The 26,229-nt window shown below is 39.2% G+C and overlaps 1 protein-coding gene across 7 annotated transcripts; it reads left to right on the top strand.

Moving 5' to 3' along the window:
- Window positions 1–1,884: 1,884 nt before the first annotated feature.
- On the top strand, window positions 1,885–25,110 carry cep68 (centrosomal protein 68). 7 transcript variants are annotated; one of them, XM_041789554.1, is made up of 10 exons: window positions 1,887–2,132; window positions 5,021–5,393; window positions 7,762–7,863; window positions 7,950–8,242; window positions 10,776–11,831; window positions 14,391–14,586; window positions 15,302–15,492; window positions 18,059–18,181; window positions 20,189–20,285; window positions 20,374–25,110. In XM_041789554.1, the coding sequence occupies exons 4-10, from the start codon at window positions 7,982–7,984 to the stop codon at window positions 20,547–20,549; spliced, it is 2,100 nt and encodes a 699-aa protein (XP_041645488.1). In that variant the 5' UTR covers window positions 1,887–2,132; window positions 5,021–5,393; window positions 7,762–7,863; window positions 7,950–7,981; the 3' UTR covers window positions 20,550–25,110. The 7 variants fall into 7 exon arrangements, with proteins under 7 accessions (XP_041645491.1, XP_041645490.1, XP_041645489.1 ...); XM_041789557.1 differs by lacking the exon at window positions 5,021–5,393 and having other exon boundaries at window positions 1,885–2,132; window positions 7,762–7,873; window positions 7,989–8,242; XM_041789556.1 differs by lacking the exon at window positions 5,021–5,393 and having other exon boundaries at window positions 1,885–2,132; window positions 15,305–15,492.
- Window positions 25,111–26,229: the final 1,119 nt, after the last annotated feature.

Below are 26,229 nucleotides of genomic sequence, written 5' to 3' on the forward strand. Positions count from 1 at the left end.
TTGACTTCGCTTGGTCTCCCAACTGTCAGCATGCGTTCTTCTCCCATCCGTTCAAATTAGAAGTAGATGCCTCTGCCGTGGGAGCCGGGGCTGTCCTATTACAGGAGGATAGTGATGGAGTAGATCACCCAGTGTGTTATTTCTCCTGCAAGTTTAACAAACACCAGGTTAAGTATTCCACTATTGAAAAAGAAACACTTGCTTTGTTGTGGTCACTTCAATACTTCGAAGTATACATAGGTTCAAGTCCTCTGCCAGTGGTGGTCTTCACTGACCACAACCCACTAGTTTTCTTAAAGCGCATGTTCAATCACAACCAAAGACTCATGCGGTGGGCACTGATTATGCAGGACTACAACCTAGAGATTCGACACAAAAAGGGGTCAGAAAATGTTGTTGCTGATGCGCTGTCCAGATTATACTGATGACTTTGTGAACTGTGCATTTTTGTAACAAACCTTGATTGTTATAGGTTTGTATCTTAAGGGGAGGGGTGTTACGGCCGCCGCCGTTTGGGAATCTTTACCTCCCCATTTGAGTGTGTGTGTGTGTGTGAGTGTTCTTGTTTGCCTGGCACTCTGCAGCTCTCAGGTTGCCCGTGCTGCATAGGCTTATTGCAGTGATTCCATCCACCTGTGCAGAAGAAGCCTGATTGGCCTGGAGGTCCTGCAGCCCAATCCACCAACCAGAAGAGAGTGCAGAGGATAAAAGGAGCCAGCCACCAGAAGACAGCAGCAAGCTGTAACCAGCCATGCTCACGTGCCTCTTGCTGGTTGACATTATTGTTAAACTATTGTATCTCTGTAACTTTGTTGAGGCACTAGTCTTTTGTGGTTTTTGTATAGCCTATTTAGTTATCTCATACACACACTCCGTTTATCTGCTAGTTTGGGTGCTGTTTTGTGATTCTTTTGTTAATTAGGGTAGTTAGGTTTTTGGTTTCTCTTGTGTTGCTAAAAGTTAGTTTAATAACTCTAAGTTAGAGTCTCTTTTTGTTCTCGTTTTTCCATTTTGCACAGCACCTTTTTGTCCTTAGTTGCCTCACTTTTGTTTGTCAAACCAACTTTACTTTTGTTAATAAATAACTTTATTTAAACCTTGAACATCTAGGTTTTTTTATGTTACTTCCCTTTCCCCTAGCGAGCTGGTTGTAACACCTTAGCATAGAGCTGGGGAGCAAAAGAAAACACCTGAATCACGATGATCAGAATAAAGCAGCTAAATCAGCAGGAATGCAGTCCTGTATAATCAAAACCAGTGTTTCCTCTGCTACTTTATTTGTCATATTTATTTGATTCCAACAGTTTCAACGTTTTTAGTTTGGAAGACCCACCAATGTCAGCAGTACACTCATAGAAAACGGACAGAAATTATTCGTTATCACAGGAAAACGGAGTAAATAATACATGGGAATTCAGGGCCTCCGTGGGAATGAGCGTTTTTATGTTATTCTCATTTTAAATGAGAAAAATAAATAAGTAAAATGTTTGAGAACTATTCTGGAAAATATGACGCTTCAATGCTTTTTGTTGTTTGTCAATGCAGTTTCCGCTAGATGGCGGTAAAGGACAACAGTGAGCTGCTCCACACGTTCATAACGGAACTTCGCTGGGTTGCCTTCACTTGTTCACGGAAAAATTTATCCGTCTGGTTTTCAACCCGCAAAGCAGAAACTAGACGAGAGAGTGTCGCGTTTACACATTGTTAAGGTTTGGGGTTTCCATTTTTAGTGTGATATAATCAAATTTCTTGAAACGTATCAAAATCATGCACACGTCTTCACATAGTGCTTTGTATTGGCGATTCCAGATTCAGCGACCTCCAACACACTACAACTTTCCAATTTTTATGTGTTTTGAACTGGTTCGTGCTTCTTCGGAGACGAAGGAGTTCGCATTTTTACCCGAGCAGTGATGAAAAAGTAGATATCACCGAACGAGAAGTTCCTGGCCAGAGGATTTGCAACATTTTTTTTTCTTTCAAAATGTTCGGAAAAGACTGTTGTTAGATGACAACCGAAAAAAACACGATTTGAGAATGAGCCAGTGAAGGCACCAGGGCCATAGGAAGAAGGCTGCTGTATGAGCGGCAACAACTGGAGGCTACTAGCTAAAACTACCCTGCTAAATGTGGTAAGAACATGATTAAATTAAATGTTTTTACTCGTACTCATGGTTGTACTTGCTGCTTATGAAGATAATAAGAAGCTCTGCATTGACAGATATTCGATAAGTGACATCTGGTCTGACTTCCGCTCTACTAAGAAGAAAACACAATAGAGGGCGTTGGAGAAAGTAGCCTGGACTTTACATTAGAGCTGTAATGAGGAGGATCCATCCTTTATGGACCGTAATGTTGAATTAACGAGAATACAATAATAGGTGACGGGACGGTAGAGCTGTATCAAATTTGATAATGTTGTTAATGATAAGGAATGGTTTTTATAATTTCAGGACTTTAAATGAGATTCATTCGTTACACATTTTCCATATTAAGTAAAGGCAACGTCAGCTATGTTGCTGCTGAAGTCTACACATCTGCTCGTACAGTAACACTGTCCTCTGTGGTTTCATGTACATCGTCCTACATTTTCTCGTTTTAATTTGTAGGTTTTTTCCAGCTAGTAGAGCTGATAAAGGGTCCTTTAACACGTGCTGGTGTTACTCATGGCATGAGTAAATGCAGGACAGAGATCCTTACATGGTCAGCTTTGTAGACAGCTATGGCTCTTAGCCTGTATAGGTCAACTGTGTTTGGTGTCAGTCCTTGTTGCTATGGTTTCTTCTATAGTCCCTTTCTGACCACTGCCCCCCTCTGTTTACATAGGGGAGACCGGGGTCAGTTGTCAGTGCTCAGCATAACCAAACCACTGGTCTGTCATTGTACCATGTTCATATTGAGTAATAGGGAGCAGCACCTGGGCTTCTTCAGGACCCTGGTACACTTCCCCAGTCCTGCTCCAGCTCACAGCATACTGGGTACCCAGGATCTGGTAGGTTGGACCAGGCTTGGGGGCGACCACGTGCCTCTTGGAGGACTCAGCTAGGAGGATACTTGGAGAGACGGGACAGGCATGGATGATGGCCATCAGGTGGCCAGACCAGTACAGGGTCAAGTCTGACATGGCGTGAACAAATGCTCCCTAGGGGTGGGTATCGAAATCTGTTGCCCCAGTGGTACTGGTACCTACAGCCAATTAGAGATAGGTAATGTCTGGGTTTTTCTGATACGATGCTAAATCGTTACTTTTTGTATGTTGCCAGTGCCTAAACAGTGCTAAATCAATATTTTTGAGAGAGAAAGCAAATTAAAAGTCAGCAGGAGACTATAGCTGTCTTAGTATTGTTGATAATTCACAGAAATATCTTAAAAGATGCCCGTCAAACATATGATAAGAAAAGTAAATGCATACATGTACAAAAATAAAGCCCACAAATTCCTTAACAATTTTCTTGCCTTTCATTTGGGATGGGGAGGATTGAAAGTAAGTATGAATGTCTTTGTAGCAGTTGGGTCCTGTAGGTAGCAGATGTGTTGGTACTAGGGGTGCACCGATTGCAATTTTCTGGCCGATCACCAATCACTGATCTTTAAAAAGCCTGACCTGCCGATTCCGATTTTGGCCGATACCAATTTTTTTTAATAACTGACAGCATACACCTTCAATGTTCCAATCTTATTTTATTGGAAAAACATTGAACAATACCCGTTAAACAATACGAACTTGTTGTTTTAACTGCACATGAGGTAGTTCTCTTAAATATAAATGAAAAGTTTAGAGCATTGCTGTCCAAACTACTAAATTATATCAGTTACTTTAGTCTTTCTTTTTTCACATTTTAGTAGGTAGAGGTACATATGAAACCGATCTTATCCACCAATCTTATCTAAGTATTGGCCGATCACCAATGCCCCAAAATTAAGGAAGTTGGCGCCAATTCCGATTTTGGCCGATCGATCAGTGCTCCCCTAGTTGGTACCGATACCATGTCTGTACCAGATTTCAATACTCATTCCTATAGCCTATACCAAAAGTACTGGATTACAACTAAGATTTCTGTGCTTCATTTTCAAAAAACAAAAAAACTAAAACTAATAAAAACTAAACTAAAATGAAGCATTTTTGCAAAATTAGAATTAAACTAACAAACCAGCAGTCAAAATTAATAAAAACTAAACTGAAATCGATCACAGGAAGTGAAAATGAAATAGAAATAGAAACTAATGAAAAATCCAAAACTGGTATAACCTTGGTGCATGGCAACCACTGCAGCTGCATCACTGCTCAATTTTCATTTCAGCATGCATGTTAACAAGTCAGGCCTTCAAACTGCCTGCATGAACACATCACGTGCTCCTAATACACATGTCGAGGGAGAATAGGATACTTGCTTAGTTTTATGACAGACTGCACCCTTTTCTCAGACAAAATAGACAGGAAATGACAAATAGAGAGCCATATTTACCTTGTGTAGCAGGGCTTCGTTTTCATGTAGATACAAACATTCTTGTGAAGGACAAATAGCTGTGATGGTTGAGCTGCAGGCATCTCTTCTTCCTCTTCTCCAGGGATCGTACTGCAGCACTGGGTTGTCTAGTTTGACAGAACATGATCAAACATCAATAAATGTTACAGTCTACCATCATTACTTCAGCCGCTGATCAGTGTTTTAGTGACCGTATACTATTAAGATAGCTCCATTCTGGGACTACTCTGATAAAGAGGATTTAACCACGGTATTATCAGTTGCTTGTTGTTTTTAGACCTCAGTTTGGCATCATGGCTGCAGCCAACTTCTTTCATAGCACAGACTTCTTCTTCATCCATTTGGACAATCAGCTGAATAAAAGGACAAGACTGAATAAGTGAGGAAGACATATGTACACTGCTTGAATTTTCCACATATGTTGCCTTTTGGGGATCGACTGGAACAAGACTAAAGTGGCCCCTCTAAGATCTGCAGGTTCTGTTCATCTTTTGGCTTTCAGTGTTGACAGCCTTTTTTTTTCTTTGTTGTAGCTTTTGATTGACATTTCCCTCTCGAGTCAAGAGCCAGCCCTCAAGGCCGTCTCCATGGATACCAGACACACCATCAAAATGAGGGCCAGTCTTCATCAAACCTGAATCCTGACAAAGACTGTTGGAAAATGTCTGATCCTGACATTTCTAGGATACAATCATGATTTAAAAATCAAAATTAGAAGTCCAATCTAACAACTGGTAGAGTCCTGTTGGATTATGTTTATTTATGAATTCATTGGAGTTGCAACAGTAAATTTTAAATAACAAAAGCTCAAACACAGAAGAGACCAGGAACATATAAATGGACACCAACTCAAACTTAAAGTTTGACAAAAATCCAAGCTTTGTTAATGATAAATGCTTGTTGAAGGTATGTCAGTATTTTCTTCATTCATTCATTAATATTCATGTTTATTTATTAACATTTTTGCAATATGAAAAAATTAAGACAAGAGGATTTTTTACTGATATCAAAGACTAAAATGTAAGGACTTGTTATTAAAACTGGACTAAAGTGGGAAAAATGTCAGTGGAAATGCCAAATGTGACTAAAACTTAAAGGCATTTTAATGTAAAGAAAATTAATATAACATTACTCAGTCAAAAAGCAGTTGCATGGAGTGCTGCATGGGTTTTGATAAGTTTAGAAAAATGATTGTAAAAATATGCGCTCTCTGGTGCTCTTCAGTGTGGGGATCCAACTTAAAATTTTGAGGAGATCTGAGACACTCAGAGGGATTGATGATAAAAAGCCTTTATTTCATGAGGGCTACAATTCATAAAAACATGTCAACATGGTTCAGCCATACAGGCCTTCATCAGGACAGTTGACTGAAAGGCTTTTTATCAACAATCCCTCTGAGGGCCTCAGATCTCCTCAGTACTATAAAATTACAATGAAAAAAGCTGCCAAAAGTAACACTGGACAGACATAAATGAAGAACATGACAATTGACTGGGCAGTCTTAAATGTGTGCTAGTCCACACAGCATCTAAACTGCCGAACCAGTTGAAGACAACCCAGACCAGCTCTGTATAAAGTTTTTACAAAGATGATCATCACCACAAACACTGAATTTCCTCACTTAACTTCAAAGTCTAGTCATGGGAAATCTATGAAAAAGCTAGTTCCATTAACAGGGCTATCCCTACATGGCTGACCAAATCAAATCACATATTTGATGGTCAAAGATCTACGTCTAAAGGCACGGCCATGGTGCTTTTTTTGTGCAGTGAAACAGGAAGTAGAATTTTCAGGGTCTTACATGATACATGTAGAGCAATAACACTTTGTCCTTGTTGCTGTACAGTTACTGTTTTGGAACAGACCACACAGACGTTGCATTAAAAACTCTTGTAATAGCCTCTAATATTTCTAGTAGGTCTTGAAGTGGTGTCCGATCAAACTGAGCGCCTCGTTATTTTCCTCCTGGTCGGTCTGGTGAGCGTGAGCAGGTCTGAACATGCAGTCTTAATGAGATCAGTCAGGTGAGGAGCAAGCATATCATTTCACTGCCCAGGCTAACAGGATGCTCCTCAGGTCTGCTGCTTAGTGATCAGACAACAATAGCTAGAGACTTTCCCCCTACTCAGCAACAGGATATATTTGTTTATCTGGAACATGTTTACAGTGATTTCTTTATTAGTCAAAACTGTCTTGCAGCTGTCTGTAGTGATGGGGGTCCTATTTTACAGGGGAGTCAAAGATCCGACTTTATATTCAAAATCCTAAATTCAAATCCTATAGTCTACTACACTGTGGCAATGAAACCAAGAACCATTTATGTGTGAGGCTATTTTTTATTCCCAATACAGCATAAACAATAAGCTGTATCAGATTTTCAAACATTTTACCATTTCTTGAAAAATATTAGCTTATTTTGAATCTGCATGTCTTATGTTAGTGCCCATGGTGTGGGCAGCTTACACATCTGGAAAAGCACTAATGTGTCTCTAACACCTCTGTGAGCAGGAGTGTCAAACTCAAGGCCCGAGGGCCAAATCCGGCCCGTGGACCAGTTAAACCCGGCCTGCGAGATGATCTCATATTTCTGTTATAACTGGCCCATCAGTGTGAGGTCTGCAGATTTCCCCCAAGTAAAAAGTTTTAAGATTCATAATTTTAAATTCTAAGTCATATTTTGACCTTTTCAACCAATCATTTTGTTCTTTATCTCACATTTTTAACTCCAAACTTTGACTTCATAGTCCCATAGTTTGACCTTTTAGACTCACAATTTAACATTTTGAATATTTTGACTTTTAATTTCATGATTATACATCTTTTCATATTTTGACCTTTAAACTCATGATTTTGACTTTCTTTCGTATATATTTGCCTTTATAAAAGCATTATTTTTTCAATTTCACGTTTTGACCTTTTTGAACTGATAAATTTACTTTTCTCAGGTTGTGAGCCTTTAAACTGATCTTTCTAAATTTCAAAATCATTTATCATCAGTGATAAGGTTTTTTTTTTCATATTTTATTACTGGTGAAATGAGGTTGACAGTTTCTGGTTAAAAAGGTGACCCTGTTAGGCCCTCAGGTTAGACCTGAATCCAGAATATGGCCCCTGCTGTGACTGAGTTGACACCCCTGGTTAAGAGGAATCCTTCAGTTCAGAAATAATTCATGTTTTTAATTCCTAGGTTGTCTATAAAAGGTGCCTCTATGTCTTTATACTGAACTGTAAATGTGTGTATTTCTTGTCCTTACAGTGCTTCTCTGTTCCACAGCTCACCAACATGATGTTAGTTATCGAGAGGACACTGGATAAAGAAACTCTGCCACAATCAAGCAGCTCCTTCAAGGAGCATGACTGAAACCAAAAACACAAAGTAATTTTAAGTACGACTCACAAACCTCTTATTTTTATTTTTGAAAAGTCTTAAATCTGAAACTAACTAAACCTGTGTCTTTGTAGTTGACTGGACCAGCTTATATTTCCTTTTTCTGATGGAAGCAGAGGGATGCAGCCAGCAATGGAAGATGAAACTCCCACATAGCAGGAGATGCTCGAGTCCGACTTCAAATGACTGCGAAAAAGGCAAAACAGAGAGAGAAAGGGACAGAGCAGGATCACACAAAAGTGTTAGCATGGCGCCGACCTCCAGGTATCTGACGGACAGACAGTATGTGGTCAGGAAGCCTCTGTTTGCTGCAGAACAGCACACATCCATCTTAAAGAAGACTCATCCACAAAACCCCAAAGACAAGGTGAGAAGGAGGGAGGGTGAATGAACACTTTCAGTAAAATATCTGTTTCTGCTTGTTCTGAAGATTTTTAATTTTTTAATTGAGAGATACCGTGTATTTTAAACACACCCGACAACCAAAAACCAAAACATTATTTGATGTCAAACTATCTCAAGATGTTTTCACAGTGTATTTCTGGATTACAAAGCTCCTGTCTTTACGCCTTGAGATGTTCGTACTGAAACCATGATGGAATGATATTTCATGTCCCTGTTCATGGCCTGTAGTCAGCCACACCCCTGGTTATGCATACATTTTATCCTTCTTAAAACCAAAATGGAAGAGCATAAAAGAAGTTCACCCCTATACAGTGTGTGTCCATGAAGACATGAGCTATTCTGACCAAACTGGTTTTTAACCAGCCTGTAAACATGTTTATTTCTGCTGTAAAATTGGACGTTTGACCATGGGGCCTGGATGTGACTCCTGCTGTTTCTTCAAACAGCAGAACCAGTGAGAGGTCTCAAATTTTGTTGCTAAGAAACATTAGTCCAGGTCTCTGACATCAGGCCTAAGTTGCCCATTAAACAATTCATACAACCCAGGCTAATATCTACAGGTCTGACCAAAATTGTTATTCTCTGCAAAAATAATTGAACTGATTAGCTTAAGATATCAGCTTAAGACAGCTGCTTGAAAATGTTATGATAAATATCAATATACTGTATAATGATAGAATAGAGGGATTAAATGTCCCAGAAGTCATCAAATTTAGTTTTTTTTGACCAAATATTCTTTTTTTTTTTTTTAACCATTTGACGTTTCATAAACGGTGCATTGAATCAGAAAATTCAGCCCTGGTCCATTGTGCTGGGAACTCTCACATTCTTTTCATTTTTAACCATTCGCTGTGGTTTTTATTTTTCTCAGTTCAGGTCTTAAAATGGTTTTTAAATGAGCTTTTTAAAAGAGTGCAAGAACTCTGTTGATGCTTAGTGTAATGAGAGTATAACCTAGCAGGTTGCATTTAAACCTTAAATTGGCAGCAGCGTTTTCTTGGCAGCTAATTTTAGTTTTAATCTCAGTCTTAGTCTTCAGATTAAATAGCTTTTAGTTTTAGTCACATTTTAGTCATTTCTACCCTTTATAGTTTTAGGTCAGTTTTAGTCGACGGAACTCAAAAACATTTTAGTCCAGTTTTAGGCCATAAAATGTCCTCACATTTTAGTCTTCACTTTTGGCTCAAGCATTTATTCTCTGAATCTGGTACCAGGTCGTGGTAGTGTGTTCTCTGTAGCCTGCCAAACCTGGAGTCTCTGCTTTCTACAACTGAGAGGCAAAATAGCTACAGATGCATTGTTTTTTGAAAGATTTATCCACAGTGGAGAAATATCATGGATCTTGAAAGTCCAACAAAAACTTCATTACATTTTAGTCTAGTTTTAGTCATTTTGACGAAAACTAAACTTAGTTTTAGTCACTTTTAGTCATCAAAGATCTATTTTTGGCTAGTCTTTGTCTAGTCTTTCACATGGAAAAAAAATGGCTGGAGGTGAACATTTTTGGTCATAGTTTTAGCTGATGAAATTAACTCTGGTTGGATGAAGGTTTGTCTATCAAACATTTTTACACTCATGGATTATTATATATGACACATGTAGGTGAGGAATAAAGACTAGTCAACATTTTACACCTTCTATCAGTTATATAGAGTCTGAGGTCATAGAACTAGAGTTTATGTGAGTGATTCTGTTTTAAACCTCTTTCTGTTCACCACATGATTAGAGAAGTTGTTAAAATTCATTTCATTATTTTTGTAGCAAGAGCTTATGAAATGTTTCATAATTACATAATTATGCTATTTTATGTTACAAAAATTTCAGAATAACAGCACAAAGTCCACAGTCAAGGTTTGTGTCATTTGCAGTTTGTGGGTCACAGCCCAGAGGCTAGATCAGGAGGTCCAGGTTCAAGTCTGGCCTGCCACTCTCACATTCCTGTTTCTGACTCTGTATATTGTTTTCTTCTCTAAATAAAGGCATAAAAATCACAGAAAGTAAGTAAATAAACATATTATTGTTTGTACCTTTGATCACAGAAGGACATGCATGCATATTGTTTATTCTTCCTTTTCCTGAGTCAGCTTAAGAATTTGGGTAATTTCTTCAGGAATGACTTTGTTATTTGGGGGAATCAGCTTTGTTTCCCCAAGAAAAGGAGATAAATTAGTGGGAATCTTGAGAAAACGACTGGATTGTGCTTGTTATCACAGGAAAACTATCTAAACTTAAAAGTATGCATGTGTGTCCACTTAAGGCTTCCGTACACTGTAGACTTTTTTGTCACAATTCTTTCCAGTCACCCATTCGGAACCCACCTGAAAAAGCTCTGCAACCCTTTTTTGAGTGCTGACCCACCAGTTGAGAATCAACCCCATTAACACTTACTTGCCTGTCAAAAATAACCGTAACCCCCAAGATACAGAAACCATTCATCTCTGGATCCAGGTGTTCAACGGAATCTGTTTTTATGTCTTTGTTTTCCCTCCCTCCAGGTGAAGCAGTTTGGTGTTAGTAAAAGAGAGGAAAATCTGAACCATGTGGACAGTAACCTTTGGACCAGAGACAAAGAGGCCATGTCTCCAGAGATGTTCCGACTGTCTCACGGTGACTTTTCCATTCCTTCAGTCTCTAAAGAAGACCTAGACTCACCTTTGGGGGTCTCTGAGCTCAGGTCCAGTCTGTTCCATGAAGGACCCAGTTTTCGTTCGTCTCTATCTGGCAGCCGATCAGCTCAGCGTAGCTTCACCAGCTCCATTCTGGAGGTCCAAAGACTGAACCCTCCTCTGAGGCCCCGGCTGACCTCCACTGTACTCCATCCTACCTATACCCCTCTATCAGGGAGACCAAGGGGGGACCAGGCTCATCCCAGATTAGGGGGGAGAGAGGGGGGAGTTGGAGGAGAAACCAAACGTTCCTCCTCTGAGAGGCTTTTAAAAGAAAAAACAATGTCACCACATCAGGCCAACTACTGGGCCTGTGCCATCCCTAAGTCTCTGCCTCCCTCCCCGGACAGGCACTCTAGAGGCTGGGACCCAAACAGAGAGTATGAAACCCTTCTTGACTACACTTATCCCCTGAGAGCAGGACACGTCAGCGAGTGGGACAGCACTGACCACCAGGAGGACTCTCTCCTCCAAACGGATCCAAACCTGCAGGACTCTGGGATCGACCTGGACCATCTTTGTAGCTCCCCAAGCCTGTCAGGGTTGGGAAACGGACAGACACGGAGAATAGGTCCTCTTAGTGAGGGTCCTCAGTCACCTGACCTACAGGGGTCCACCAGATCCTTGGATGACCATCTGTCCTTGACAGACCCGGTGGGTTTGTCTGTGGACAGTCTGGACTGTTGTAGGCACTCAGGACGAATAAATCTGTGCAGGCAGGGTGGTCGCTATCATCAGCACCATGCAGTCTCCTCCTCCACCTCTGCTGCCTTTAGACGCTCCACTAGTGTCCTCCCACGGTCCAGGTGTACATGCAGGGAGCTGGACGATGAGTTCTGGCCTCTTCCAGATCAGCTGGAGGAGCTGCAGCTGCTGTCAAGACAGGTCAGTGCTGAGTCATGAATGCTACCTAAGCACGAATGTACAGTAAATTCCATTGCCTTGGGACTCATGGGAGAGATTCCCTGCAACTCTTCCCTCTATTATTATTATACTGTCTATAAATAGCCTCTATAATGTGTAAAAGCCTCTTTAGTTGCTCTTCAGTTGTTGTAATGATGTGTGGCTGTAAAAATTCCCACAGCACACCTAGATTTGTCTTAAGACACATCAGTATGCGGCATCATATGGGAATCGCTGCCCTTCTAGACATTTCCAAGAGGTATAGAGATGTGCTGCCCAGCTCCACCAACTTCCACTACAGACTAGATTTGCACTGAGGGCTCTTTTCAACAAAAAAACGCCATCCATGAGGTGTATTCACTTTTCAGAAAACCACATTTTTGTTCCAAGGATAAGGCATGTTGATGCATATTAAAGGAAAAAGCTGTTCAAAGTGGCTTTCCCGGTTTGTGCTGCCAACTTCTCACAATGCATCCAGGGATCACGTAAAGCTGGAAACAAAAGTAGTTTACTGTGTAGTTAATACACCTCTTAGAGGGCAGTTTTTGCTGAATGTACTCCATAGTTCATAAGCATGGAAGGTAGGCAGAGCTGAGCAGGGTTTATCTATTGGACTTGGAGATGTATAGTGTGGTCTCACAGTTATGGGATTGGGGGAGGAGTAACGGAATAATTATTGTCCATCACTAGTAAGCAGCACTAAACATGAATGAGATAGAGCAACAAAATGGCACCTCCCATGCAACTATAGGTAGCATTGTTTTTGAACATCCAGTGTCTTGTTGTGTTGATGAGACACATCCCATGAGAAATGTGAAAATGAAGGATTTTTCTAGCTTTGGCTGCTTGATTATGGCAAAACTCATAAATGCAGAAATGAGAAGAAGAATGTTCACTTTTATGTTGGGTACAAACAGCCTTAAAGGGGACATATGTTACCCCTTTAAGACAAGTTTATATTGGTCTGAGAGGTCCCCAAAACATGCCTGTGAAGTTTGCTGCCAAAAAAACACTCCAGTATTGGATTTTTGCATGTCTAAAAAAACTCCTCTGTTTCGGCCCAGCTCAGAATGAGCTGTTTCTGTGTCAGCAGCTTTAAATGTTAATGAGCTGCCTGACACTGACCCTGACCACGCCCCTTTCAGGAAATTGATGTTGCTTACCAGAGAAAGTTAAGTTCTTTGTGATACCAAACATCTCTAACTGAGGCTTAAAGCTATGTTTAGCATGCCTACTGTAAGAGGGTTGGGCTGTGCCAATCTGGCTTTGTGGTATCCCTGAAATTTACAATAGCATGACATGAAAATAACAATACTAGAGCTTCCTGTCCTGTACATCAGTGGCTCTCAGTGTGGGGTGGATGACACTGAGAGGTTGTCTCCACTTGCCCTTAAATCAGTAAGAATATTGTTTAACTTTTAAATTTGCCCCTTCACACCATTTTTGCCGAATTCTAACCCGTTTCATCACTTTTCCAAATACTTTTGTCAATTTCTATTACATTTTTGCCACTTGAAACCAATTTTGTCAATTGTAAACCCTTCCACCACGTTTTTCTGCCTGTTTTTGCCACCTTTTAACATTTTCTTGACACTTTCCGCCTACTGTTGCCTCCGTTGACCCATTATTGCCACTGTTAACCACTGTGTACAACTTTTTATGCCCATTTTTGCCAGATAAACCTATTTAGGCAAATTTTGGCCTGTTTTTCTGCCTCAGTTAACCCATTTTTGCTAGTTTAACACTATTTTTCTTCATCTTTTACTAAACTTCCCACCCATTATTGTCACTTTAAAACCATTTTGGCCACTTTTTAATTGCCATATACCACTTTTTATGCTCGTTTTTGCCACTTTAACCATTTTTTTTTTTACCAATTTCTACCTATTTTTTCCAATTTTATCTGATTTTTGCCACTTCTAACCCATTCCTGCTACTTTCAAAACCACATTTCACTACCTTTTCCACCATTTTTGCCATTTTTAACCCAATTAAGAAAAGGGATTTACATTTTTAAGAAGCCTTTTTACTACGGCACAAAATAATAAAGTGTTTTTTTTTTTTTAAAGAGTTGTCTTTATTCAGGTTAAATATAAAATGTGGATATCACAGCTTAACTTTACATTGGACCATAATTTTGCTGACCTCCATGATCCCCCAGTTCAGCTGAGCCTCAGAAAGCTCTCCCATCTATCCCCCATATGGGCAGCCTTGTCTGTACATGACTATTCTTGATTGTACCCCCGGTCTCTGGCCCCTTTATTTTGGGGGTCGCGGGCTGAAAAGGTTGAAAACCACTGCTGTACATGGTGCCACAGCAACATGGCCGCTATGGTCTATCACATGGAAGGACACACATGTCATCATCATTCTTTGACTATATAGAAGTTAACACGTCTGAAACATATTTGGCATCTTAAACGCTGCAAATGTAGTCCAGGTAAACATGTCGCTGGAAGGTTGGGAACCTCCAGAGTGTTGAATTTTTCAAAGGCTTTGTGTTACTTAGCCGGCAGTGAAAGTATTTGTCCCTGTGTGCAGGTGAAGGAGGTGACAGCCCAGCTGAGCCGGCCTGTCACAGCCAGCTGGGAGTCCCTGGGGCCCGGCACCACCTCCGTGTTGTCCTCCGTCACCCTGCCTGATAAACAGGAGGCTGAAGACAAGGAGCTGGAGGGCAACAATGGGACAGGAGGAAAAGATGAGACAGACAGAGAGGAGAGACGTGCCGCTCTGACAGGTTGACTGTTTATTATTTAATGATCGATGTTTTTATTCTGGTCATTCTGTTCTTTCGGATCACATGCAACATGTTGGGAAAGCCAAGTGATTCTCCAGATTATGTAGTATTATTTAATACACAATAATTACAGCCTTTTATGCGATTATGTAATTGCACAGCCTGGCATTGCCATTGCAATTGTGATTGTGATTGTGATTGCAATTATATTATCTGTGCAGCACTATTGAGGTTACCAACTGGCTCCACTAATAGGGAAGAATCATGGCTTGACATGACAACAGCAGTGTGTCAAACATGTGTTATATAGTTTACTTCTTGCGACCACAGATGTCTATGGCATGTTTTATCGCTCTGGTTGGCCTGTAATGACTGACAGTAAGTTTGCCCAGTCATTCTCTGAGTTTTGTTAAAGGTTCTGCCCTTCCCAAACACCATCTAGTGTTGCCCAGATAGATGTGAAAAACATCCCATAGAGTTTAAGAGAAAACAAATCTATCTGACATCTCAGGTTAATTCTGATATAACCAAACAGAACATTTACGTACAGTAGGCTATGTTTGTCTTTAAATTTCACCACATCTCCCAGTATGAATTACACCAAAATAATGCACCCACTGGGACCTAATCAAGGGAAATATTTTACTTTGTTTATGATTTTGAAGGTTGCATGCAGCCTATTAAAGGGGTGACAAATTCATGTCCTGTCCACCAGCAGCCGATCACAGGGCCTCAGAGGCAGAGAGAACGGGTCCAGGACCCTCAGTGGAACCTGCTGGGGGAGGACTGAATCTCAGGGAGGTGGAGGCTTTGGTGGAGCAGCTTTCAGGCCTCACACTGCCCAGCAGCCAAAGGAGCAGCCAGGAGAACCAGAGGCAAAGGGACTCTCTGATGCAGCACATTAAGGTAAAGATGTGTCTTGCACAGTAGCTCAGTATAATTGATGGCTGAAACACCAGAGTTGAGTTAGGATACTATGCATTTCAGTCGATTATTACATTCTAGATATATTTGGAAGCATTAAAAGTAACAGAAGTCAGCAAAGTAGAGATAGAATGCTTCAAACAAATGTCAGTGACTGTCCAGTGAGCTGAGTCTCCTCAAGGCCACTCAAAAAACAGAGAAACTGGAGAAGAGCGGACTGAAAGAGGCATGTCTGTGTACACAGGCAGTGCTCTTAGAGCATACTAACACCTTGGTGCCTACGTAGCTGCCAGAATAAATACCTCTTTGTTTAGTGCTGCTTCCAACTTCTGATTTGGTTAAAAGTCACCAGTAAACAGGGACATGTTTTATTCTTAGCATTTGCTAGCATTATTATTGGCACATTCAGAGCGTTTGTTACAGATAAGACGTTGCCATGGAAATGCTGTTTTATTTACACTTTATTAACTGGTCTGCAGGTATGTAATAATAATGCATTTAATCACCTTTCATAAAACCCAATGTTCCTTTAAAGGGAAGAGTTAAAACAAGACATACAGATAAGACAACAAAATATATGAATTAACAATCAATCAAGCTTTAAATTAAACAGTGTATAGGCTAGCAGTCAGAAATTAGTCAGCTCAAACACATACATTTAAAAAAGGTTTTTATTGCTGACATTTTAAACTTTCTTTGTACAAAATTTGCACTACAAAGATTACCAAGGAGAATTTGTGGACACACATATGTATTTAGCCCTGACATCCAGTAAGGTCTGGATTTTACTTCTATGTAGAGGAGCTTACACTGTCGTGGCCTCCACATACTTGTTCACTGGTGTGTTTCAGTAGCTCTGCAATGGGTGGTTTGCGATCACAGGATCCAGAATGTCTGTTAAATGATTGCGTTCCGTGATCAGAATAACATTTATACAAACATACACGTAGAGATCATTTTTAAAGCATCATAGTTTGCTTTAGTGCATGTTAAAGATCGGGGTCAGGAAACAGAGGTCAGATATTAGGAATGAATGGGAACGAAGGAAAGTTAATCCTTAGGAGTTCTAACATTGAGTGCGATTTCTACACTTTACAAAACAGTGATTTTTACCACAGGTGAAATGGTCTACCTGGCAGGGAGGCAATCAGTATCACAAATTACTCAGTCCTACAGACCTCCTAGCATCTTCTAGCCAGATAAAAGGAAGTCTTGAAGAGCCTTTACCTAGCTAAGAGGCTATCTGAGCTCCCCTTTAACATATAAAAAGCCCTCATAATGTAAGGAAATGCTTGTAATCGAAACAGGGATGTACTATCAGCTGAATAAACCTTGTAGGGTAAGTGACGGCGTGCTAATTAGCCGTTCATGATTGGGCCTGTGCTACAATATTTTTTTTATGTTAGACACTGGTAAAGCCAAACTGGTATCAAATAAAGATTCATTTGGAAGCCAAACAACCAGCCCTACTGAGAATGACCTGGATCTCCTGTCACAATGAGTAAAGCTGGAGGTTGGTGAGATAACCCTCAGCTGAGGTGGCACTGGTAGGATCAGAGTTTAATGAGCTAAACCATGGCAAAACTGTACTGAACCAAAACAGGCCGCTTTGTAGAAAGAGACTATACACAAGTGTTGAGTGACACCACGCATCAAGGCACAGAGACTTTTCTAACTCCTGTTTTAAAACTTAAAAAAAAAAAAATTCCTGAATATTTCATTACTTTTGGGACATAAAAGAAGCTTAAGAATTAAAAATGTTTATATATTCACAATGGCATATTCATAAATGGCTCAAACATGGCCTTTTGGTAGCATTTTTCTATGTAGAAATCACTTCTTGCCTCTCAAGGAAAGCTCTCTGCTGTGTGACGTCATCTGCAAAGAACCTATACTCTGCCCAAATGCTTCTCGCCCACTCAATTTCTATGCCAGTCCTTGTCCAGATGAGACATTTCCTGTTTGTTCGTGAACAGGAAAACATGGAAACTGAAACTGAGAGTAATAAGCTGGAGTTAGGGCTGATAAATACTGCTGAGCAGTGGATTAAATTTCATTTCTTTAAAAGAATAAAAAGAGAGAAGAGATCAGTAAAGAATATAGAAAATACTGACACTGAATCAGCTGAGCCAGTGTCAGTAGCAGGTGCTTTTATCTGTTGTGATGAATCCATTAAATACAGGCATTCAGCTCAGAATAGAGATCTCATTAGGCAGAAGATGGGACCTGTTGGGCAACTCTGATCTTTTTTTTGTGGTCAGAGATGAGAAAATGTGGGCATTGTTGGAATCTTAGACCAAAAGAAGTTCCGATAAAACATAATAAAATAAACATAACATAAAACAACAAGCCCCCTTTTACTGTCCAGGTAGAAGTGGAACCAGGTGGGATAGACTGTGATGTCATATATCTAAAACTGTGGGATGCCTTCATAGAAACACGCATGCTCCGACTGATTAAAATCTAAAAACTTTTAGCCTTTAATACATCATGAATGTTGTAATACTGCTGTCAGTAAAAGCAGCCATGAATGCCGTGTTTGTTTCAGGTCTTCTGTTCACACCTGGAGCAGCTCATCCGGCGGCTGTATGCAGTATCAGAGAAGATGGAGCTGCTGGCTGCGCCCACTGTGGACATAGACAGTGTGAAGTCCTCTCTGGCTGAGTATCAGGTGAGGGCTGAGCCTGAAACAATGATACAGACACATGTGGATCAGTGACTCTTGATGTTTGGAGTGGTGGAAATATTCACGTTTGAGAACATTTTACCTGATCTGCTGTCAGAAATGTTACTTGTCATGAACCCTACAGAGCAAACTCCAGGTTCAGATGCCATTCTGGTAAATTATGAAAAAAATAATAAAATTAACACTTTCAATTGAGCTGTCTTCTGATCTAAAATCTTTAAAAATATTAATTAATTATACTTATTATAATTATACTTAATCAACTTCAGTCTGATTGATTTTACGATAAAAAATACATTTTATGACAATTTATAAAAATGGAGTTAACTGTTTTTGCAATATGATTCTAAGTTATATTTTTATCATAACTTTCAGTCATATGACCTTGTAGAGGCCTAGAGGGCTTAAAAGCTTGGAACGGTGGCATCTCTCCCACACATGCTTTAGCAAAGATTGAGCTTCAGTCAGGAAGTGTAAGTCAGTATAGATCATTACTATGTACGAAATTGAAAAACACGAATGCCTTGCAACCACAAATCTCATTCACTAAAGGCAAAGAGGATGGAAGAGGCAGCCAGGTGAAAAAACAATAGTAATAAAGCATTACCTAAAAGAAAAAAACCTTTCATTGTATTATTTGTTTGATAATTCATAGCTCCTTCAGGATTCAGGGAGAATATTAATGCTGTAAATGTTTCTGTTTCTGATTTATACCTGAGTCACATCCATAAAGAGAGCTGAACAGTGTTAATAATGGCCTTTTGTATATCATTTATCGCTCTAAAATGTGAAATTAAGACAAAAATTAAATTCACAGATTAACCAGATAATTGAGTATATTTTTTATTTTACTTGCGCTTACTAATATAAAACCATTAAAAATAAAATACAGAGCAATACAGAAAATAAAAGGGTTTGACACAGTTTTCTGGTGAAGGTTAGTTGGAATTAAAATGAGAGATGGTCATGTGACCTGGTAACCTTGCAAAGCAAATGGATACGCCCGTTTCCTTGTTTCTCACTGGCGAATCCATCTAGCAAAGCTCCCGTGTGAACCATTTGGGCCCGGTTACAAAGTGACAGGACCAATCAGCGACGAGGGGCAGTACTTTCAGGCGCGGTGGAGTGACGTAAGCAAGCAGCAACAAGAGGTTAGTGCAGTTATGGCGGAAGAGATTAGCGTGGATGCTGCTAAAGCGCCAGTTTTATCAGAACTTGATGACATTTCTTTGTTAAAAGAAGAACAAAAAACAGCAGTGAGTTGTTTTCTTTTCAAAAACGACAAAAGTCGTGTACTGACTTGTCTGCAGTCGCCATGGTTTGTGTTATTCCTTGGTAGCTGCGCACGTGCACTTCGGTTGTGGCTACATCACATGCTTTGTTGCTCTCATTGGTGCGTAAAGATGTGACAGACAGAACGTTCATCCAATCACACTCTGAGTTTTTTAAATCCTCTGCCCTTTCCCAAACTCTTAGTATTGAAGGTTTTCCAGGTGGATGAAACAAATGAAACAAATCCATCTGGCATGTCAGGTTAGTGACCTGGTGCACTTTTGGACAATTTTTGATAAGTAGTTGATCACAGTGTTTTATTATAGACATAAAACTGAACATCAGTTACAGACAAGGGATAATATCATCATTTTGATGTCAATAACTGTTTTGATTTAGGAAAGAAAATCTGTATCATGCAAAATCTTCAACAACAGGTCAGGCTAGGAAAAAATTGAAAACAAATCAGAAATTACTCCAAGAGCAAGAAATGACTGTTTTTTCTTGGAAGACACCGAAAGGGCCAGACTTTAAAAAAACTCAAATAAATTTTGGTCTAATTAACATTTTATTGTTTAATTCTTTTATTCACTTCAAAAATGTAAATTATTTTTTGCCTTTGGGGGTGAGACTGTGTCTATGAAAAACATTTCATAGACACAGTCTTGATTCTCGTCATGCACATGTGACGCTGTCTTTCTTGATGCTTGTATTCGTCAGAGTTTTCAGAGAGAAGTGAGCAGCCATCAGCCTCTGGTCTCCTGTGTTCTGCACACCGGACGGCTTCTCCTCAGCTGCATCAACACAACGTCTCCATGTAAGTCTGAAAAGCCTAGAATAAGAATCCGACATCTTTCTCTTTATATCCCTCTGTGCCTCTTCACTCTCCCTCTCCTCTCCTTCAGTTTTAAGAGAAGCACTGCTGCTGATCGAGAGGCAATCTGGAGCTCTGGAGAACCACACTGAACACTTCTTCTCCTCCATCCTGTCTGCCATGGACAGCCTTACAGCTCAGCCTGGTCCTGTCCAGCAGAGCCGAGAGGAGGACTCAAGCCCTGTAGGGATCCAGGGGTCCACTTAGTGAATGGACTGCAGGATAAGTCCAAATATGTGAACTATTTTATGTATTGTTTTCTCAGTTTCTACCAACAGTTATTGGTTTAAGCCATTTTGTGTCACTGAGGAAGGATCATGAGTATGAAAGATGTTTGCCTTTTTATTTTAGTGGAGCATTCAGGGCCGGTTTAGTTTATTAACTGAACTGATAAATGAAGGATTTAAGACCTCGAAATTCTCCAACAGCTTTGTCTGTGAGATTACACAAATGCCTTAACATGCACTGTTTGTTTCTTACTCATACTCGCTGTCACCATTGTGTTTTAAAGGACACAACTCTCTACTCATCACCATTTTTGTCACTCTTGTCTGTTTTGAGATCACCAGCTAAAGCCTACGAGAACCTTTTATGGTACCTTTCTTTGATTTTACATTGTCTGCTGTGCTAACAGTCACAGTTGGCATTTTGGAGTTAGTTTCTATAATGAACGAGATAGGAGTATGCCAGTGTAACCTGTAATGAAATCAGACTTCAGGAAACAGCAGCATGAGTGTTTATGGATCTAGCAGTCCTCGGCCAGCCTTAGAGACCCTTTTTACACCTTTCATTAGCAGAAGCATTCATGCTGGGTAATAAGATAACAAATAACAATCCTTGATGCTCCGTGTGAACGCACTACAACATGTACTGATGCTGCTGTATATCCCGGTTTTTATCATTTTCAGGATTCTGTGTTTACATGCGCACAGAGAAACCTGGTTATTCATATTCCTGTATGCATGACAAATATTAGTATCCCAGTTTTTGATTACTGAATCATATCTGCACAGGCATCTGTGCAATTATTTTTACAACAAAACCATGGCATTTTTTTTATTAAATCTGAGAAAAAAGAGCACTGTGAATTATTTTGGGATTTACACAATTGAATTCCATCATCATGTTCAAACAAGGTTCCAATTAATTTAAATATGATGTGATTATAAATGCTATCAAACGCTAAGGAAGTTTAGCCAAGACTTTAAGAAAGAGCTCAGCAATCCCTAAAGCAAATTCATTCACTAAAAAACTGACCTGAAAACAGCTTCACAACAGTGTTACTTTCGTTCACTTAAACTATGACTAAAAATGTTCATTGTCAGCCTTTTTCCTATGATGAAAACTAGATTAAGACTAGCCAAAGATAGATCTGTGATGACCAAAATGTAATGTAGTTTTTGTCAGACATTCAAAATCCAAGATATTTCTCCACTGTGGGTAAATCTGTCAAAAAAATGCATCTGTATCTCATGTTTGAGTTTATAGAAATGACTAAACAGTTACTAAAACTAAAAAACGTACTCAAAAGACTTAGACGAAAATAAAAAATAGCCTGGGATGTCGTGACGGACTTAGCAGGATGCTTACAAAGTGTCGTTTCTCGAGCTTCTCACACAGAGCCCTGAACACTGTACTCGTTGCATGAGCGGCCGTTCTCTGTCTCCACAGTGAACTATGCTCATGTTTCATTAATGGAGGAAAAATCTCAATGTTTACTTCCCCGTTCATCTAAATATGAGCGCAGTTAGGCATGGCACTGCAGCCAGGTCACACAGATCCTCTGAATGATCCGCTGCGCACACAGCCGCCTGGTTTTCACTCACTCTGTCTGGGCAGAGGCAGACCAGCTGACCCTCCGCACAAACAGAAACCAGGTTACTCAAAAAACCCAACAGAAACTGAGATACACAAGTCTACTGGCTACTCACAGTCTATGAGAGCAGGTTAGCGATAAGCCAAGATGCTGGCTGTAACAGCTTTTCTACCTTATGTTATCATTAATATGCATCTAAAGGAAAAGGTAAATTAGTGTTCAGAAAATAAATCTGGTAAGGGTAGGACTGAAAGGACTCATCAATTCAAGATAACAGGCTACCAGTGAGGCTGTATGGATGTTAGAAAGCCACAGTAAGCCTGAGAATCACTACAGATGTATTTTTAATGCAAAGTCAATCAACCTGGGTTTTGATTACCCAGCATGGATGTTAATGCAAAATGTGGACAGGGTCATAGTTTATAACAGTGGTTCTCTACTGGTTAAGACAAAGGCCCACCAACTACTCCCGAATGAAGAATCATGACCCAAATTTAAGGAATTTTTTAACTCGTCAAATTTTTTCAAGAAAAATGTCCAAGTTTGGACCTCAGTCCAAAACAAAGAAACAAGCACAAGCTAAAGAGACTTTTTGGCTCAATTATTTTCCAGGCACACATTTACAACCCACTGAAAAGGGCCCTGCGACTCACCTTTGGGTCCTGATCCACCAGTTGAGAACCACTGGGTTGTAATGAAGTAGTAAAGTGAGGGCACTTTAAAAAAAGAGACCAGTCTAGGACAAAAATAAAAAAGGCCCGTATGCCTCAAGCAGCCATGAAGACTGGTTTTCAAGGTTTTAATAACATGGAGATCTATTTACAGATTTTTACCGGTTTATATGAACAAAGGAATCATTAAAAATGTACCTCAGGGTTAGTAAATGCCTCATAAACACAATGAGTCTCCAGGAGAGATAACCAAATTAATCAAAGAAAAATTTACCTATCTCTAAAACTAAGAGAAAAGGAGAAGGAGGTTAAATAAACTGACGATACATCCTTAAATTTCTCAATGTGTACCAGTGGCGACACATCTAACAATTACAACACCTGTTCTGGTGCTTAACTTCATCACCATGCCATCCTGATTTGACAAAATACAGTGTGGAATGTGTTTGTGTAATTTATGTGCACTCTTAGATTCATGCTCTGCTGAATCTAAGAGTAACGTCTTGTACTTTTAATCATCTGCCAACTCTTAATACACTTTATTTCTCTTAAAATGATCAATTAAGACACCATTTAGGCCAAAGGTTTTAAAAGTATTTTTTTAGCACCAGTATAGAAAAAAGCCCAGTGGTTGAGCACAAAGAAAAACACTTCCAAAGAAAGACAGCATCATACCCAGGGGTGTAGCTAGGGATTTTGTGCCCCCAGAAAGAATATTACACAGGGCCCCCCTTAACCAGTTAGCCAAGCAACAAATGTGTCATTTTTACAAATATCTATGCATTTAAATGTATTTCTGAACCATAATTTCACAATGTAAGAGCAGTGTTTTTACTTTGGTTACCTGTATTAGTTCTTGGTGCTGGACTACACTATTTGGACATTTTTAAAGGAGGAGCAGGGCCCCCCAGTATTTCATTTCTCTCTGTTTGATTCAAATTTCAGTTTGTTGACTAATTAATTTAGTTGCTTTAGATTCAATAATGACACTGATTACTAGAGCTGGGAAATTAATCGAAAAATTAGATCAAATCGCAATATGGCCTGCTGCAATTTTCAAATCGCAGAAGTAGCAATATTGCTTTAACCTGAAATTTTATTCAAAATACCAGTTTAGCAGAAATGTTATGCATTACTTATGCAATCACTCAAGACCCATTTTATAGAATAGTCTTCAAATAATCCTACTTTCTTCATTTTTGTACATTTTTCTGGTTAAGTATGAGGATGACATAAAAATTATCACTCCCTTCATTGCAATTAGTCATATCCAATTGCAATATGAGTCAAAAATCATCAGAATTAGATATATTTTCAAAATTGTTCATCCCTAGTCACTAATATTTTGTTGGTTAATATATATATTGGTTTATTGCTTGTTTTTGTTGGAAAATACATAAGATGAGGCACTTAAGGAAAAATTGCTAATTAAATTGCAATCGCAGTATTGGGGGGGAAAAGAATCACAATATTATTTTCCCAAATCATTCAGCCCTACTGATTACTAAGAAATTTTTTTTAAAAACTCACTTCCCTGCTGGGGGCCCAGTTAATCAGTACCCTTTTCCCCCTTTGTTACGCCCATAATATATAAAACAGAGCTATTTATCTGTTTTTTTCAGTTTTAACAGCGACTTCAGTCTGCATCAGAGTTCGTACACCCCACACAGCTGTAAAGTTTTATAATCAAAGTCAGTTTGACCTCTCTTTAACATTTCTGCCTGTGTTCATCTAAACCCTCCTCTCTCTCTGCTCTGCTGCTGTGTCACAGCTTTGTATTCTGTGATCATTTTGTGGGCTTATAGAGATGTTTCAGGTCATGTATTTATTAAAATGAAGAGTTGGAAGGTGAGATCTCAACATACGTGAGACTCATATGAGTATTGGGTATAAACAGCTTTTTTAACTGGCACATTTGTGATCAGATGATTGAGGAATGGACGAGGACTGTTACTGTCCTTTAGCATGCACTGTCCTGTAGGATATTTATGTCTACTTTCACAGTACTGTTTTAATATTTTAATGTTGTCTTATCCACAAGATGGTCTGCCTTTACACAGCCTTAAGCAACATTTTATATAACTTTTCTTACATGTTTAAATATGTTAAAGGGTCATTCAAACCCAAATTGCAAACACTTATTTTGTTCCTTCTCCACAGTTAAATACGTCTGGTTAATTTTTTCCACTTTTGATTGTAACTTTCTCTGAGGTTTTGCTTTTGTCACCAGTGTGAACTGACCACTAAATAAAATAAAACTTTTACACTGTAAGTCACTGAATAAACCACATTGTCTAAAACTATCCACTATTTATTTGCAAATTTAGGGTAAACTGAGACAACAGGGATGACCATGGCTCCATCTGGTGAAGTGGAGCATCCTCCTATCAGGTGATCAGAGGCTGGCTCTTCATCTGAATGTCAAATAATGCTCTAGAAATCCTAAACCCCAAAAAGCAGCCAAAGGAAACACATTGACTTTAGTGTCTGAATATGTTAGTTGTTGATGTTGACTATTATGGTGCTTTGTCAGTTTAGGACAGGATGGATGAGAATTGTTTATAATACTGAGAAACGTGCAGAAAAAAAAAATCTGGAGGTTAAAAGGACTGCCTGTCGTCTTTGTAGGTTAATATAATCACACTTTTTCTTTGCCTTTCATGCAATTTTTAAAAATAACATTGTCGAATTATTAAAATACGGATACTTTTAGTAGAAGTCATGGACCAGCAGCATTTTAACTTTAAATTCAACAAAGTTATAAACGTTAGAAAAAGGGAAAAGAGCTGCAATGCAGGGTTAATGAGTGAGAAACAGGATGGATCAAGTCCTGTCAGAGAGTAAGTTGTTGCACCAAGCCTAGAAGATGAAAACATTTAACTAGCTAGTTTATTTCTTCTCTAAAACTGAGAATGAGTGAACCATGGCACAATCTGACCACTTAGATTGGACTCTCAGGGAGAGCTCTACTGAAAACATCTGATATCAATCATATAAAGTAGAAGTTTAGTTTTCTATCACCTGAATGTCCAAGGTTATCTTGACTTGTATTCTGATACAGCAGGGTCCGGATTCTGAACTTGGGTCAAACCTGAGGGCCTACCAGGGTCAATATTTAACCACAAAATGCAAACCTTATTCTCACCAGAAATGAATTATGGGGGTAAAAACCTTGGCACTGATGATAAATCATTTTGCAATCAAAAGGTGAACATGATAAGTTAAAAACTCAAAATCTGAGCTAATAAGTCAAACTTATAAGTTTGAAAGTTAAAAACATGACATTTGAAGTCAAAATAATGTTTTTAAAAGGCAAAATATGAGATAGAACACTGAAAACATTAATTTTAAAAGTCAAAAACTGAGATAAAATTCAAAATCATGATTTTTCACAGTCAAA

This window comes from Cheilinus undulatus, linkage group 6, assembly GCF_018320785.1.
Source record: "Cheilinus undulatus linkage group 6, ASM1832078v1, whole genome shotgun sequence".
NCBI lineage: Eukaryota > Metazoa > Chordata > Actinopteri > Labriformes > Labridae > Cheilinus > Cheilinus undulatus.